At 36.9% G+C, this 18014-nt stretch overlaps 1 protein-coding gene across 19 annotated transcripts in view; it reads left to right on the forward strand.

The window, feature by feature from the left end:
* Positions 1-18014, forward strand: part of LOC139140510 (tyrosine-protein phosphatase non-receptor type 4-like) — an 88048-nt gene that overhangs the window by 13754 nt on the left and 56280 nt on the right. For 9 of the 19 annotated variants that reach the window (XM_070709833.1, XM_070709822.1, XM_070709829.1 and 6 more), the window contains one exon: positions 13997-14150. In XM_070709833.1, coding sequence (XP_070565934.1) covers positions 14016-14150 — 135 coding nt within the window. In that variant the 5' untranslated portion in view covers positions 13997-14015. Of the gene's footprint in view, positions 1-3171; positions 3330-13412; positions 13894-13996; positions 14151-18014 lie in introns of those variants that run through there. The other 10 variants (XM_070709814.1, XM_070709817.1, XM_070709816.1 and 7 more) reach the window with 5 other exon arrangements.

Below are 18014 nucleotides of genomic sequence, written 5' to 3' on the forward strand. Positions count from 1 at the left end.
TTGATGTATACAGTTTATAATAATTACACAAATTTTGCAAGGAACAGTGTGATGCTAAAAAAGTGAAACAATCACTTGAAATATATCAAATATTAAGAATGGAGGATATAATAAGTCATATAGACCTTTGCGTTTTAAACTATGGTACCCTGGCTCTTGACTCTTCTTTGTCTTGTTTCATTAAACATGAGTTGAACTAAAATAACCCCGTAATTTGGTAGTACCAGTATTTCAGGGTGTTATCTGGTAGATTTCTAAATTTTGGATTGATTTCAAGGTCTTTCATTTATTTGCAACGCAGAGAGAGAGAGAGAGAGAGAGAGAGAGAGAGAGAGAGAGAGAGAGAGAGAGAGAGAGAGAGAGAGAGAGAGACAGAGAGAGAAGAGACAGAGAGAGACAGAGAGAGACAGAGAGACAGAGAGAGAGAGAGAGAGAGACTTGTGATCCACAAACATGCATTCTGCCTAATATTTCCAAAGCATCCCAGTCTTCAGCTTACTGAAAATAAAATTTACTTCTTTGTACATGTACACACTGATTTGGCAGAACGATGGCTGAACATGTACAACATTTGCACATACAACATTTCTACATTAAGTAAGGTTTAGAAGAGGGTCATATTTCAGCACCTGAACCTGCATGGCAGAGAAAATTATGTATGGATTGCCCCCTTTTCACTTCATAACAGAAGATAACTGTCTGTTAAACTCAAAATTGAAGTAGAATGTACTGTAAATTAAATATCACCATTCCAAATGGTGAAAATTTTTCAGTATTGACCAATTTCAACTAAGCTGCTTTCCTTTCAGCTTAGTCTTGTATAATATGTCCATGTAGTACATTGAAGTTTACGTTATCTGTGATCATAATCTATGATAGTCATCTATCAAACAAGCATTTGCAGATGTTTACTCTAAGCCTGCTGTCAACAAACACCAAAGGAATCATTACGTTATTGATTTCTTATCATTTTTGCATGTTCATGTTCAAGCTGAGGTAACAAATTTTATTCAGATAAAGAAATTGCTGAGGGGGTATAGCACTTTATTGGAGCTGCATAGATGTGAACCAGCAGTGTTAATAGTTTTTCATAATGCTGTAGTATTTTCAATCAGAAAATATTACCTCTAAATTGAGTTCTTTTGATGATGATATAGCCTTTTTGAAGCCAGACTTAATGTGAACGTTAAACCTTTTGACCTTGTTTCTAAAAAATTCGTGTTCTGTACGACATATTTCTGATGGATCAGGTCATTCATTGCAACTTTACCACAACCTCCGGTTTTTTGAGACATTCGTTTGTCTCTCATATTCAAAAGTAAACTCGGATGATTTTCTGATCAATGTTATAATCAACTGTTAACTTTTATTAGCTCCGCTGTCAGCGACGCGGAGCTTATCAAATAGGTTGATTTTCCGTCGTCGTCCGTCGTCGTCTGTCAACAATTGCCTTCTCCTCTGAAATCGCAAGTCTAATTGCTTTGAAATTTTATATGCAGTTCACTTTGGGCGACCTCACTTAAGTTTGTTCAAATCGTGGTGAAATTTGCATATTTGTATTTTTTGGGCATTTTTTGGTGTTTTTTGTAAAAAAATCTACTTCTCTAAACCGCTCGTCCGATTGCTTTGAAATTTGATATGCAGTTTACTTAGGGTGACTTCAATCAGATTTCTTCAAATTGTGAAATTTGCATATTTGTATTTTTAAGGCAATTTTTGTCATTTTGGGTAAAAAAATCTTTAAAAATCTTCTTCTTCAAAAATTAACTGTCAGATAGCTTTGATATTTGGTACATATGTCCCTAGGGATGATCTTTTTCAGATTTGTTCAAATTGTGCAGAAATATACAAATTTGCATTTTTAAGGCAATTTTTGCCATTTTGGGTCAAAAAATGTATTTCTCAAAAAGTACTCATCTGATAGTTTTGAAATTTGGTATACAGGTTTGTATTGATGAACTAAGTAATATATATTGAATTTCTGAGGAAATCTGCAATTTTGTATTTTTGGGGCAATTTTTGCCATTTTTGGTCAAAAAATGTTTATTTCCAAAACTACTCATCTGGTAGCTTTGCAATTTGGTATACAGGTTCCTACAGATGATTTAAATGATATTTATTGAAATTATGATGAAATCTGCTATTTTGTATTTTTGGGGCAATTTTTGCCATTTTTGGTCAAAAAATGTGTATTTCCAAAACTACTCATCTGATAGCTTTGCAATTTGGTATACAGGTTCCTACAGATGAACTGAATGATATTCATGGAAATTATGATGAAAATTGCAATTTTGTAATTTTGGGGCGATTTTTGCCATTTTTGGTAAAAAAATGTGTTTCTCAAAAAGTACTGGTCTAACAGCTTTGAAATTTGGTATACAGGTTTCTATAGATGAACTAAATTTGATCTTTTGAAATTATGATGAAATCTGCGATTTTTATTTTCGGGGGCAATTGTTGCCATTTTTGGTCAGAAATTTTTATTCTCAAAAAACTACTCATCAGATAGCTTTGGTTGACATGTTCTTAGGGATGATCTGATGTGATATATTCAAAGTATGATGAAATCTTCAATTGTATATTTTTGCAGCTATTTTAGCCACTTTTTTCTGGCCACTGCATTGAGCTATCAAAGATTTCCACCTTCTTCATCAACATGTGTCAAAATAGTTATTCTCTACATAAACACAGCGGAGCTATATCGGCCGCTAGGTGGCTTGTAGATCTGTAACATGTATGGCAGGTATAACTGCAGTGTTACATACATGTATTGAATGTGTGCTTGTAAAGCTCCCGTTGATTTGCTCTCACGTGGCTGATCACTATTTGAACTCAGTCTTTAACCTGCCGTAGTAGGACATGGCATAGACCTGTGAGAAACTTGAGGGTCTATGGACATGGTGAAATCAGAAAGAGGAATAGTGGAATTTGTTCTGGACATTATGTAAACATTCAAGGTGACTGGTTGTTTATTATTCACACCTATCTAAAAGATGACTGACCTGTCCTCCCCACATGAATAGGAAGCTTCAGTAATACTATGTATTTGTGTGTTCATAGCAACAATGAACCAAATACCACCATTGATCTTCTGTAATCAGAGGTCATGATTCATAAAATGTTTTATGCGCCCAAGGTCATGATTTGTAAGACTATTTACTAGTATTCTAGTGTTTGCCGATTGCATATTGCCATTTCATTGATGCGTCTCAATGACATACATCCCCATGTGACCTGCCAGTGCACTGTCAGTTTCACAATAGCCAAGTGGTAAGGAGAGATCACGCCATGAACTGGTTTAGCAGACGTATAGGACTTACTCTGAACTGGTAAATAACTTCCAAGAAAATATATGTAAGCCAGCACAAACAGACTAGTGTAGAAAATATGACAGATGGCTTGTGTTGGTACATGTACTCAACAGAGTTGAAAATTAAATCTACACCTTTCAAATGAAGGATATAGGGGAGAGGAATATAAAAGTCATCTTCATAACTTTGCACACCAATGTACGACTTTAACCCTTTTCCGGCCAAGTCCATATTTCACCACCAGGTCAAGATGGTTAAAATTAATGAAACACAACGTATTCCATATCATGTATTTTAACATAATACTGTACATTTGAAGGCTGTTGAAAACATCATACTGTAAAGTTGATTTTTTTTGGACAAAAGATGCTATAACATACCAAGCCAAGTAGGTGAAAATACGTCATGTTTTGGCTCAATACCGCTTTTTACTGACTTGGCTGATGGGGAAGTGATACAGTTATTACTGTCTGGCAGGAAAAGGGTTAAAGTACTTATTTTGAAAATTTTTCTAATTGTTGCATGGACATTTGGTTGCTGAAAATGTTTTTTTTTCATGATCAAATTTGTCTTGTCTGAGTGTATGAGGTCTTGCTTTACTGAAAAACGTGACATTGTTAATGCCTGTTCCAAAACCACTTTTTCTGGTCATAGTTCTCCAAGTTGGTTTCCGGGGATACTTCCTGTCTCCTCAGAGACCGGAATGGCCCAAGGAATATGTACACAACATGCTCAAGATCTCCCTGTATGCTCTACCTTCAAGAAATGATTATGTTCCATATACTCGTCGTCCCAGTCTTTGCTTCATTTTCAGCCAGAATCACTGTCCCCAGGCACAACAAGCTTCTCAGGAAAGTCACGTTGATTATTTCCCAGCCGGTCTCATCCACGGGTTGTCTGAAAATTCTCTGATGGTTCACATTGAGACCATAATGATGATCCAGCATACAGTCGGAGTGAGTGCATTACCGTGGATTCATCCAAGATAATTACCCTTATCATCAGCGCAGTTGTCGTCATCACTGCTTTCTGAATCTCCCTCTAGTAGGTAGCTTGAGCTTATTGTTGTCCTGCCAAATGAGATGGTTGCCCACGCTGCCTTAGGTTTTGTCATTGGGCGATAAATGGATGTCCAATGAAATGGGATCGAGGAAATTACTTCCTGTAATAGAGTTACGTATTCAAAGGCAATTCTAGGATCTGTGACTTTTTTCTCCAGCGAAAATCAGATCCGAATGCACCAAGGCTTTGTCCTCTGAGTTTTGATTTGAAAAATCGTGTGATAGTGAAAGAGCAAAAAATAGAATACATCTTGTTAAAATTTGCCTGTAAGGCAGAAAAAATGAAATTGGATTTTTGTGATGCAGATTATGCAAAGCTTTGCAAGACAAAGATATTACATTGATGCTACTGTATGATTCATTAATTTAGATTAATTTTTTTCAAAAAAAAAGATAATTATTAAAATGCATATATGAGGAAATTACGCGCCTCAGGGAAATTTCTACAATTCTTTTCTCACAATTCTTTTCTGATGTACCACTTGTGGGGGCTCATTTTAAAACTTTTGGAGAAAGAAAGACTTTCAACGTCTTAGTTTTTCAAAAATCCAAAATGTAATTTTCCCTCATAGAGTTACCACAGGGATGGCGGCCATTTTGAATTTCAAACATTGCAAATGTTTAATAATTTGTTTCGCTAGTTCCAAACTTGTACATTGACCCCTAATTTTGTTTGTTAATTTGGTAGGAGTGTGGTTGAAAGTTTCATTGAGGAAAGTTTGGGCAGAAGTTTAAGGCTTTCACTTTTGAGGCGCATACCGGTACTACCTTAATATACATTCTAGGTCTATCTTTCATGCTGGCCACAAAAAATTATCTAAATTGTACAATTTTGGGATCAAAGAAATCAGACTGTCATTTGTAAATGCATTCAGTAATTTCTCTCCAAACTGTGAGTAAAATTCTAAACCCTGCAATTTTATAGCTGAGGAATGAAAAGCTGTCATTATCCACAATTTCAGACTGTAATTTTTGTCAAAATTTTGACGCAACTGATACTCTATTCTTCAAACAGAACAGCATTGCCAGTGAGAGGAATACAAAAAGGTCACATCGTTGGAATGTGTGTTATGGGAGAGCAGTCTTGTATGTAATGCTAACTTTAGTACCTCAGTCACTGTAAAACTTTATATATCGTACCATTTGTTTGTGGAACAGAGCCTGCCTCCCACATAGAGCAACATATTGCCAGCTGGGAAATATGTCCGACTTGGGTTTTTATATGATGTGAATATAAATCACATTGAGTTCTGTGGGAGGTTTGAATGATAAAAATGTGTTGTATTGCATCCTGGATGGTGATGATCATGCCCCGTCTTTTCCTGAAGAAGTTGTACAGTAACTGAAATGATGTAAGGTTTTTCTGATTTTATAAATAGAAATAATGCAATGATGCGGTGTCAAATTGTGACCCTCCAAGTATAAATATATCATCACACATTATTATTACACTCTCTTCAGAATCCACCGCGGTATAGAGTTGGATCCTGTGCCTTAAAGAAGTACATGCCGAATTCTTCCAGTTTTGCATTACTTAGGGCATTGCAAAAAAGGTGATAACATAACACACTGTATACTCTCTCATCGCCCGTAGCTGGCTGTACATTTAGTCTGGCCTGGCTCAACACAAGTTGGTGTAGCCGGCTTATTAAGCTGGCAAAGCCAGCAAGGCTGCCTACAGCAACTCACTGAGCTAAGCTACACCAGCCTCAGTGTGTAGCCAGGGAGGGGCTGTGAGAGATTCTAAACACACTGCCAAACGACCCAAACAAATGTAATAAGTGATAGAATTTTAGTGATAAAGACATTGAGCTGAAGCTTGGGGACTTTACAGTAGTCTGTGTGTAATTTCATGGATATATTTTCTGTACCCGGTAATAAAATTACGAGGAAATGAAACTCACAAGAGTTTTGCTCAAGCTTCGTCCTGTTATCAGATTTTAATACTTTACTACAGAGGCATTTCTACTTTTTTTATATGCGAGCAACAGTTGGCTGACACCTATAAAAATTTGATATCGTCACAAAATGGACGGTTATAATATATCTTCATAAAAAGTGTTCATGTTGTATAATATACCCTTGTGTGGAATGAATGTGAATCATTTCTGCGATTGTAGACCGTGGCTGAAGAATATCAAAGCACTGTCATTCTGAGAGCATCTTCTTGAAGTGTTGAGAAAATGCACAGCGTGAGGAGCAAACACCCATGCAACGCCCATACAGTATGTACTGATGTCAGAAACGAAATCTTACCATATCAGCCCTGTAAAGCAGAGAATATTTTAACCATTACATAGACCCATGAGAAAACTCTGCATGTATTGAATGAAAGAGAGTTGTACAGTATATTAGAACATCTGTGTCGTTAATAGTGGTGGCTTGGTGCTATTCAGTTACATATAAAACCACATGATGTTGCTTGCTCTAGGTAATATTGCCCCATTCTGACCACACGGCACATTTTCAATTTGTTTTGTAGTTTATGACTTCTTCATCAACTCATAAAGACAACATATCTGCGACCATATTACAGACTGAAACATCACATATTCTTCAGTAATATTGCCTGCATGTACCTATAATACCATTGTATGGTTCAGGGGCTATGGCAACCATGTTTTTGAACTTACCGTAACAGCACAACCACATTGAAAAAATTGCCTCTGTATGACTCCGGAGAATGTACACATGGTTATATGTACATGAAGGTGTTTCACATAAAACCATAGGTGAGAACAGAGTATTGTGACGTAGAAATTTTATGGTTTCCAGGAACCTTGTTAGTAAATATTAGTTTGGTAATATAAATCATTTGAAAAGGGAAGCAGGTTTTTTTCTCAAATTTCAACAGTTTCATAACCGGGGGTGAAGGCTTCATATTTAGAAGCTTTTTGATTACAAACACTATCGTGAACTTTACGACATGTAAAAGGACAAGTACATTTGTTTTTGATATGCTAGGGACGTAGATCAACCAGATTTCATATCTTCTCTAAGAATCACCATGCTCCCACCTAGTAATTATACACCACAAAAAGAGCAGTTCTGGAAACTGGTGATGCCAGATGATCATTCCCCTAAAGTCTCTAGATATTGCTTGACTTGTGAGGGCGCTCTTCACAACACCTTCAGTTTCATGCCCCTACAGGGACTACCACCTTCATGGTTGTCTAAACATGTTATAATTCTCAGTACCTTAAATACAATTCTGCCACCTAAGTGAGTGAGAAAAGTCTAAGGCGATCGACCCTACTTTCAGTATGGCAGATTTAGGTACAACACATAAGATTACAGAAGCTAAAGCAAAGTTGTAGGTTATACAGGACCCAAAGTGCTAGAAATGCATCAAAAGGATGAAAAGATTAACCCTCTCTTTACCAGGGGCTCCATAGACAAACCACAGAAATAACTACAACTTGGAAGAAAAAGGATTAATGAATTTAGCTAGTTCCACTAACAAACGGAACTTTTTGCCATGATAGCAATTGTATTTGTTATAAAGACATTTATCAGATCACAATCTCTTTTTTACCACAGTGCATTTCAATATTATGTAGTTTACCCCTAAGCACAAGACAAAAGCCATTTAGGTTGCTAGAATTTCCAGCATCTACCAGTACATTGTACAAATGCTGACCAGGTAAAATGTCTACAATACAGTCATCAACGCACAATATCATTGCTTGATTCTCCTCACAGGGATTTTAAGGTATGGGCCGTCCCTCTGGTTTCAAGCGATCTTTGTTAATAACAATACAAAAGAATACATTTTTACAACAATAGATATGTCATCATTATAAAAATTGCCACTCCTCTGTTTTTCAAAGCTATTGAGAACATTGAATTGGGCATCACAGCTGTAGGTATGTGATGGAACACCTTAACAAAAAATAAAATGAAAATTGATCAAGATGGGTGTAACCAGTTTTGAATTACCTGTACAAGATATATAGCTAGTGTCAGCGCTCTAAGGTCAGCTACGTTGTATTTCACAAAAGATGTTGAAATGACAACTGTTATGCGGTCACATCCCCTTCAATCATAAGTATTGTATGGCATATGTGTGAGAAATAATGTACATCTGGATCTCTTGTATAGCATCACAGCATCTATCCACATGAACTGTAAAATTGGTCCAAACCTTCAAAATCCCAGTGTCATTGTCACCTCAAGTAGTATAAAATGTTTTGACATTGATGGAAAATGTGAAGCTGATGAGCAAACAATACAGATTCCAATTCTTACAAGTGCCGTTTTATGAGGGAAACCATAGACGGTACCTCCTGTCATCCGTCTGTTGGAGAAACGTGCATGCAATATCGAAATGTCAAGAGGCAATGTTTTTCTAATAAAATGAATTTAAGTCATTTGTAATAAAGCATTATATGGGATCCTGGATAAGAAACTACTTTAATGCAACCTTTTATAGGCTGATGGCTTGCAGATATGTGTGTATACCCATTTCCTGACGTTGGTATCATTGTGCTTTTCTTTTACATATGTGGTTTTTTTTTTGTACAAATAAACAATATTTATCCCCCACTGTAGACATTGATTCAGTGAATTCTGATCCTCTCACGACACTGTCAATTTTATGTTGATGCAGTCAGTGTACTTATTTATCAGCCTTTATGTTAATTTCCTGATAGTTTTCTGAACCCATTTTACATTCTTCTTAAGTGTAGCGTAGAAAACGGCAAAAATTGTTGTCCTTTGTATAACATTGTTTATTATATATCCTGATCTGCCATTCTTGACAAAAGCAGGCACTGACTTTGGTGGCATTTGAAGTATTTCCCAGCAATATCATATGGAAAACTTTGTCAACCAGCTACCTACGAGGTTTTCATGAACATGTCTGTCACGCATGAAGCCCTGGCCACACTGATAGTATCATAGTCTTGATGAGAAAGGCATTGAGAAACTGTCTGCCATTAGATTTTGTACATCTTACAGCTGCATGGTGGTATATGTCAGTCTCACTAACTGTGTGGCCTTTTATGCCGTCGTCCAACGCATCCAGGCAAGTCACAAATAAACATGGCTTGGCTGATGAAGTTTTATTGAGTGAGGTCCTGATAAAAAATGAACTCCAGTCGCAAAGATGGAACAAAATTTGCAAATTCAAATTCGATTGAATGTATATTTCCACAATGTGTCCATACTCTTGTTTCTAATGGAGCATCACATACCTATAAAAGTTAAAAGATCGCAGTTTAGAAAGCATATCATCATGTTCACTGAAATATTGTTTTTAAATATTTTTTGAAACCAGTTTCAGGTTTAGGTGTATGTTTAGGTACAATGTCAACCAGAAAAAATGTGGTAGTTTCATTTAAAATTTAAAAAAGTTTCACCCAAATTTATATAGCTAGTACAATATTTATTCATGTATGTATGTTTTCTCCTTGAAACTCTGAGAGGCAGGAACATTGATATTTTCCAGTTTCGGAAACCAAAAATATGCTCATCATTTGTCAAAAAACAACAGAAGTGCCCGGAATAGCAGTGGGAGGAAGCTGTCCCAACAGTCACCTCTTAATGTTGGAGGAAAAGTTAATTTGCTGCAGGGTCACATTTGGGAAACCGGAACAATCCTCATCAGTATTGAAATCTGGGAGAATGGCTTTATAAAGGGTATTTGGCCCGGAGGTATCCTGAGTAGGTTGATATGAGTGCAGTGTTTCTGGTATTCCATAGGCAAGTCTCCTGTGCCTTTATTAGTAGTTGCGGATTTCACCGGTACCAGTCTGTGCTCAGTTATCGGATCCGGAAAGACATACGCTTGCAGTACAAACATGATCTGAATACATAATATATTCTACACTGGCTCTGAATTTCTGTCCAAAGGTTCACAGAATGAACAGTGAAAATGGTGTAAGCAACTGTTGACAGTCTGTATAGATGACGGTTCATAAAAAGTCTCATACTGGAATACTTGTGGTATCGTAATTTATTCACAGAGATTTAGACAAAAGTTGGCCTTTCCCTAAATTTACATTTCCCCAGTATGTCAACCAAGTTCACCAGCAAAAGTCAACTGATAGGTCAAACTGTAAACTGTTTTGACCTCCAACAAGAGAGGCTTTTCTTCTCTGAAGTGCACTTAAGGTATTAAATCTTTTAAGGTCAGGTTTATCAGGGATTTATTATAATGCTGTGGCCTCATTATTATTGATGTTTGCAGTCAGTGCACTGTGTTTGTGCACCGACTGAAATCACAAAAATTGTTCTATAATCAGGGGATTTCCCGTCGACAGTAGTCCGGCATTCTTTCATCAGACTGTCTGGTGCATGTACCAGGCAATGGGACATTTCTTGAAAACAGAATGAAGCATTATTTCAGTCGACCAGAATCTGTTGCTCTGTGGAAAGCGATTAGTGTAGCTCTGCATGATGATTACTGCAAGAGATTTTGACGTAGATTTGATATTAATTGTCCATATTCGGACAATAAAACCTCATCTATATGTAATCTGCAGTACTAACAAAAAGAAACTGCTCTAGCATCAGTCAGTTTATCTTGTATTTTAATCAGTGACAGGGCCAGTATCTGTAATGTTTAATGACTTTTTCACTAATTTTGTTTTTAATGTCAACTACAATTTCTTGTTCTACTCCCCTCAACATGTTGAGATACACAGTATTCAGATTGTCCACTCAGCCTGTAGAAGTGTAGACTGCATTGTTATTGTTGACAAGTGAATTCTGGTCCTATAGAGTTCAAATGAAAACAGTAACAGCAGATTTTACACGACATGCTGTTTTGACAAGCTGTAAATGGTAGGTGTATGACATGTAACATGCTTTATATGGGGAGAAGAACAGGAACTTGCAATTGATACACTGAAAGAATCATCAAAACTCACAGCAGCTGGCCTCTTAGTTCCAAATAAAAGCCTGAAAAAAACACTGTGGTAAATATGTAATGTTTTCATATAGGAATGGATTTTCTGTCATATGCACATGCACAGACGCTTCAAGGTTCCGATACGGTTATGTTGGCGTACACGGAACATTCCAAGCAGGTGGGCTGTACAGGCTATCTATGCTGAAGCCATGTAGTGTGGTGTAATACTTTTCCATTTGTGAGACTCCGTCAAGTTCAACATTTGAAGGTGATACATTGCATGTGCTCACAGTCAGCTTGCCTGTCAAGTTCAAAGTGTACATGCAACACCCCGGCATGCTCCTTGAAAACTAGAGTGTTCAACTCTTTATGTATTCAAGAATGAAAATCTAACTTTCAAAATGAATTCCCTCAAAATGTATACGAGCAAAGAACCACATGAGTTCAAGAAATTGCGTGTATCTGTCCATACAAGGTACGATCTGCCCAAATTGCATCTCATAAAAAAATTGAACATTTAAAACTGTTTTGGTAACTTCCCTAGTGTCATTGACGAAGTAAACTACAATCAGAAGAAAAATAAATTCAGATTAGAATAAACTATACAGTGAAAATACATTACAAAGGTAGCATTAGGGAAGAAAATTTGAAAAGATCTTCTACATATAACTGATGTGTTACCTTCCTTGTAAGTTCCAGAAGCTGTCTATCTATTTGCATCACCACAGCTGCCACAGACAAGCTTGTTTTAGAAAATAAAAATAGGTTTTCTCGAAAGAATGCAGACTCATGGATCATTCAAATAAACTTGCTAGCATTATTGTTTTCCAGTATGAAAAGAGGTGAAAAGTTTAAAATAATATTTTATGTGTTTCTGTGTTGATTTATCTTCACAATTTGCTTGTCCCATATTATTGATTGAGATGATAGCATTTATGTATGCTCTGCTGGTAATTTGGTATCTTTTATAGCATCTTCCATCAATTCTGTGTTGATTTTAATTTCAGCAAAGGCTGAAAGAAAATAGTGAGGTCCATACCAAAAGACTACGTTTCATTCTCTAGAGAGAGAGCAGAACTTGGTATGGTGTCGGTTTGTCTGCACAGTGCCCTCTAGAGTCGTAACCTTTGACCCCGTACATTTCTCACTGAACCTGCATTCGATAACATGATATTAAATTCTCTGAGAGAGATAGATGGAAGGAAATATAAAAACCTATTAAGTTGCGCAAGATGTCGTAAGGGTATCCAGTTATTTCTATCTACCAACGCTGCTGAAAATGTCATGTTTATTCCTTTCAGTGCCTATTCCTGGTTCATTTTAACCGGTTACCATGGTAACAGTCGGACCTCTACATTTGTACATCAATTTGGGGTATGGAAGGGGGAAACTCTCTTTTTTGCCACTATGGAAATCTAAGGATGCATGATCAGCAAGAATGTCTGGCATTTTTTATGAATTTTAGGTAAATTCTACTACAATGGGCTAATGTGTTGCTGTGAAGTAAACACATGATAATCAATTCGGCATTGTGGAGGAAAATAGCCCAATCTACAATTTCTATCAATAGCTTGTTTCAAAAAGGAATAATCAATGAAATTTATCACAGAACTCAACTTAGTAGCATGGTAATTTATCAGCTGACAAGTCAGTACAATTTCTGGTTGTTTACCAAGCTATTTGTGTATTTGCAAAATGACAAGCTTTGGTGTACTTGCAATTTGTGTATTTGCAGTGCACTTGCTGGTACAAATTCTCGGTTGAAAATGCAGATGTTGTTGAACTTTCAAATGTAGTCACCTAATATTGTGCATAGATATCCCTGACACAGATAACTTTGAAATGAAATATCGTCAATAAGTAAGCTTTTAAGTTTGTTTAATGGCATCCCATTTTAGCAGAACAGTTGTACCTTTTGTTGCAGCCAATCTGTTTTTTTTTCTCCCCCCTCATTAATCTCCATTCAACATGTTCAAGTGACTTGTCGTTAGCAAGGTTGCTAGACAGTACTAATTAGTGTGATTACGCTTGAAACATGTCAACAAATATGAAATCATGGTTAAAACCATTATTTTGAGGGTAGCCATGTGATATGCGTGTATGTGGATGGTAGAATGAAACTGGCTTACATAGTGTGGATAGTAACCATCCTGTCTCCTCTGTTACAAAATGGTTAAGTCGTGGCTCATTTGAATATGTAAAGTAGGGGGCAAGATGTAAGTTTCAGGGTCGGGTCTTTAAAAGTATGTGCTATCGCTCAGGTTTACCCATTGATAGCCTGCAGGGCAGCCAGACCACAGAGGCTGGGACTAATTATCCCCGATCTTTGTCAGAGTTGTGACTAGGCCAACACGGCGGTCACGCTGCGGCAGTCCCAAGAAGGAAATATGATGTCACAATGTGGAGAAATATTATGACTATATACTTCAGTATTCGGCTTGACACGTAGTGGCTGTGACAATTCACAGGAAGTGCAGCCGGCATCCCCTTGCACATGGCATTGCTGCCGTCCTTGTAAGAAGCAGCCTAGGCTGATAAGTGATGTGAACATTTTCTCCTGTTTGTTTTCCTGCCGACGCCGCCATCTTGCTCCAACTTTGATTGATTTAGAGACTGTAGAAATGGCAGAGGGGAATGAAGATGATAGCCAGTGCTCATCTGACAATGAGTGAGTCTTCTTACGTTTTCTCAGCGCAGTGTCGTACACTACCAGATGGTTTTTAAAAAAATTACTGCTAAAATTTGACTTTTTTCCTCCTGCTCTTTCACAGGACTGATAGTGCTGTCATCATGTCACGCCGCTTCCGTGCTTCCAGTGGTACGTACAATGTCCGCGCCACGGAACTAGCTCGCGACAAGCAAGAAAAGAAAATCAGATGTCAGGTTATCTTTTTGGATGACTCTGAGCAGACCTTTGAAGTTGAGGTAGGGCTTCATTACAAGGTTGTTTCCACACTCACACACAAACGCACTTCCAATCATGTCTTTACGACATACTAGAAATATCACAGTAATTCCCAGATGGACCCTGTTTGTCAGCCCAACCCTGTTTGTCAGCTGTGTCTTTGGTTTTTACGGCTTATTTTTCACGATTGCCCTTTTTTCGATTTCTTCTTCAGTGAAATTCCCTTATATATATGCCCGGTACATATGGTGAGTCCTGTTGTTTTGTGTGACTGTGAATTTATAAGCTTAATAAAATAATTTGAGGATATAAAATTTGTGTTTTTGTTAGTACTTGTATTTTATAACCTTTAAAATAATTTGAGGATATAAAATTTGTGTTTTTGTTAGTACTTGTATTTTTAAACCTTTTTCAAATTTCTGTTCTGACTGAATTTATTTTCTGTATTGGGTATTCATTATGGAAATATTGTTTCAGTGGAGAAATCAACAGTGAAAAGAGGAGGGCCATTGATTCATGGTAATAATATATGTACAACTTGAAAGCAGGCTATTGCAGACACATTTTATTACCCTATTTTTGAATGCACTGCAGTGTGTCTTCAAGGTCCGATGGCTGGGTCATCTGAGGCGACATCAATCGTCAGGGATCATTCTCAGAATTACTCAGTATTTCATGTACTTTTTGTCAAGCTCTTTTGACTTTCTGATTTTGTTTCGGAAGTTGTCTTCCTACTAAAAAAAAAAAGAAAGAAACCCGCATTGACAGTGATAACATGATCTGCATTTCCGTTGTTGCATGCAAGGAATGATGTCAGAGGTCAGTGACTTTCCAAATGGTTGGTTGAATATCTCAACACACTGGTGAAAAATAATCAGAGATTGGCCAGTCCTGCACCCTCTGGGTATTGAAGCTGTTTAAACAGATCATCGTGTATGGTAATGAAGGTGAAAGAACAAGGTTATGTTAGAAAATAAAAAAAATGTCTGATGGTTAGTAGGTAGTCCTGAAAATGCAAAATCAGACAAAAAATTGAATTTTCTTTCACAAGGCCGGGTTATCTTGAGCTCTTGAAAAAAAGATGTGTGTTCTTAAATTATGAATGTGTGTCAGCAGTATCTATGGTCTGATATTGTGAAGCTAATGCTACACTGTTGTCCACAGCCAGTTGTGTCATAAAAATTTGATTTCTTTCTCATCCATTTTGCATCATTCATCATCCTTCTGACAGTTTGTCTTGCCCCCTTCTGAGTTCTTTTCCAAACGCTTTCCAGTCATCAGTATTACTGTACAAGTTAAAGGAAGAACAATGTGGGATTAGCAGTCTACCTTGTTGCCCGTATTTTGAAAAATAGTTTCAAAGTGGAAGGAAATAAGTCCTTTTTTGATCAAATTTATTTTGAAGTCTGTTGTGTTTTCCTCAACATCTCCAAATAAAAGTTCAAGTTTAGAACAAGCAACAACAGTGAGTCTGATTTTGCCATTTCAAAAATCAACATCTGTGTTGAAAGTACATGTAATGATGGGCATGAAAAGATGACCAATCAAATTCAAATTTAACTTGTGGGACATTTACTAGAAATTTACTGAAACTTACTAGAAATTTGGGCATAGTTCTAACCAAATTAGGTTATGTAATTTGGTCATGGTCTTGTGTAACCCAGATGGCAAAATTTGTGATAAAAGAAAGCAAACTTGAGCAATTTCATCCTGTCCGTTTTATTTATATGTAAAATAACAACTCCCTGTGAAAGTCTTGGTGAAGGAAAGTGATGAGGCTTTCTCGTGAGCAAACCAACATATCAAATTATCAAAGTTTGTAAACAAAAACGGAAAGATAAACATGCCTCATACTTCGGTCGGCCTGAGGTCAAGACAGCAATTGCTCAATATTGAGTACAGTTTGTTGTTTGAGTTCAGGAAACCCATTACACAACCCTTTTCCGGTCCGATTTCAATGTTCTCAGCATTGCAGCTGTTTTGAATCTGTCATACAAATCTGTGTAGGTGGAAGGGTGGGGTGTCACTTTGAAAAACTCAATAAGTTTTGACCCATCTGCATGAAAAATATCTCATAACCAATAATCACCAGGAAGTCAGGAAGTATAGATGCAATCATTTGTGAAAACATTTTGTTTTTGCGCTTCATATTTTTTACAAAGAGTACAAAAGTGGGATCAGGTCATTGTACTTTTAACACACATAAATATTTCAGGTGTCCTGGGCATAATTTTGAAGATGGTACAATCAAGATGGCTTCCCAATGATTTGCAGGTAGCGAAAGGAGCAAAATAATTCAAAGCCCTACAGAAACAGAAGTTGATATTTTCAAAGGGAAGCTTTCCTTGCTCTTTTTAGTTTCCTTCTCTGTGGAAACACCTTGAATAGGTGGGTGTGTCAGTGCAAACAGGAATTACAATGTGACCCCCGTAGGTTTTTACTGTCCACCTGCATTTTCAAGCAGAATGCAGATTGCTAGGGGGATTTGAATGTAAGCCGTCATTAGAGACATTTTTATGTTGACTGAATTACCCTGTCAGTTACGCTATTCACTGCTGTCTGACGACTGTTTCAATAGTAATACAGCTCAAATACAGCTCGTATTCTCAAAAATATCTGGTAAATGCCCTCTCAAGAAATAAGGTGTGCATTTTTCAAGCAGCAAATATTTTTCAAAAGCTTTGTTGGTATAATATTGAAGTGGTATGACCTCGTTCTTCTTCATGTATGATCTGGTGTATCTTGTTTAGGGATGCAGGTGAATTCTCTGTCCAAACAGAATTTTCAGTAAATTGAACACTTTCATCATCTTGACTGAATGCTATTAATTATTCAGAGCTGAGTGTGAGTTCAGCCATCACTGGATGTCTGGCCAGACAACTGCTATGGTTTTTAATGAGCCTGTTATCCTCAGGCTGGGTTGTGTCTCTGTATTCTTTGTGCTATCACTTTCCAGTTCTTAGGAATTTCTTGGTTGGTAGAGAAAAGACAATGAAGATGTCTGTCTCTGGCCTGACATTATAACCTCACAACGCCACATGTAGGTCACAGAGTGTGTGATATGAGACATTGTGTTTGACATTCAGTGCCATCATTTCGGGTCTGAAATTTCAGGAGTAACTTTTCCAGAATAAAATCAAATCAACATTGCTTTTTCCAGGATTCAGAATACCGTCAAACATCCTTTCTGAAAGTGAAAATCGAGATTATCTATTTTAGACAAATCACAGTAAATATTTAGAGATTTGATCTTCATACATGAAATATTCGGTGTCACCAATGGTGGTGAATTATCAGCCGTATTCAAAGATTTCAAGAGTTACTTGTATCCATTACCATATTCATGGGGATTTTATCAAGAGCACTGACATTCAATAGATTGAAAAGTCTGTGTGTCTGATTCATAAAAATCCACACTGTGTACGACTGACTTATTCTCTATGTGAGTATATGCCACTATAGAATTAGAATTTCAATCACCAGACCTGAAATTTTCAGTGTCATTGAAGTGTCCTGTCAAAAATGCAGCCTTCTTTGTGTACTACAACAGTTTTGAAGATAATGGCATTGGTTCATTGAAAAAAATAGTTCCATGGGGAAAATGTAGACAGACAGACTACAGAACAATGACTGACAGTTCCATGGTTAAAGCTCCATTACTACAACTTTTGATAAATTTTTGTACTAAAGCAGTTGCTTGTTAAGGTAAAAATATCTTATAGAAGTGCCAGGCAATGTCCAATATTATTGTTGAAAACTAAACTCTACCGGTATTTTCGACTAGCAGCCATATTCATGGGGATTTTATCAAGAGCACTGACATTCAATAGATTGAAAAGTCTGTGTGTCTGATTCATAAAAATCCACACTGTGTACGACTGACT

The sequence above is a fragment of the Ptychodera flava genome, chromosome 9 (assembly GCF_041260155.1).
Source record: "Ptychodera flava strain L36383 chromosome 9, AS_Pfla_20210202, whole genome shotgun sequence".
In the NCBI taxonomy this organism is placed as follows: domain Eukaryota; kingdom Metazoa; phylum Hemichordata; class Enteropneusta; family Ptychoderidae; genus Ptychodera; species Ptychodera flava.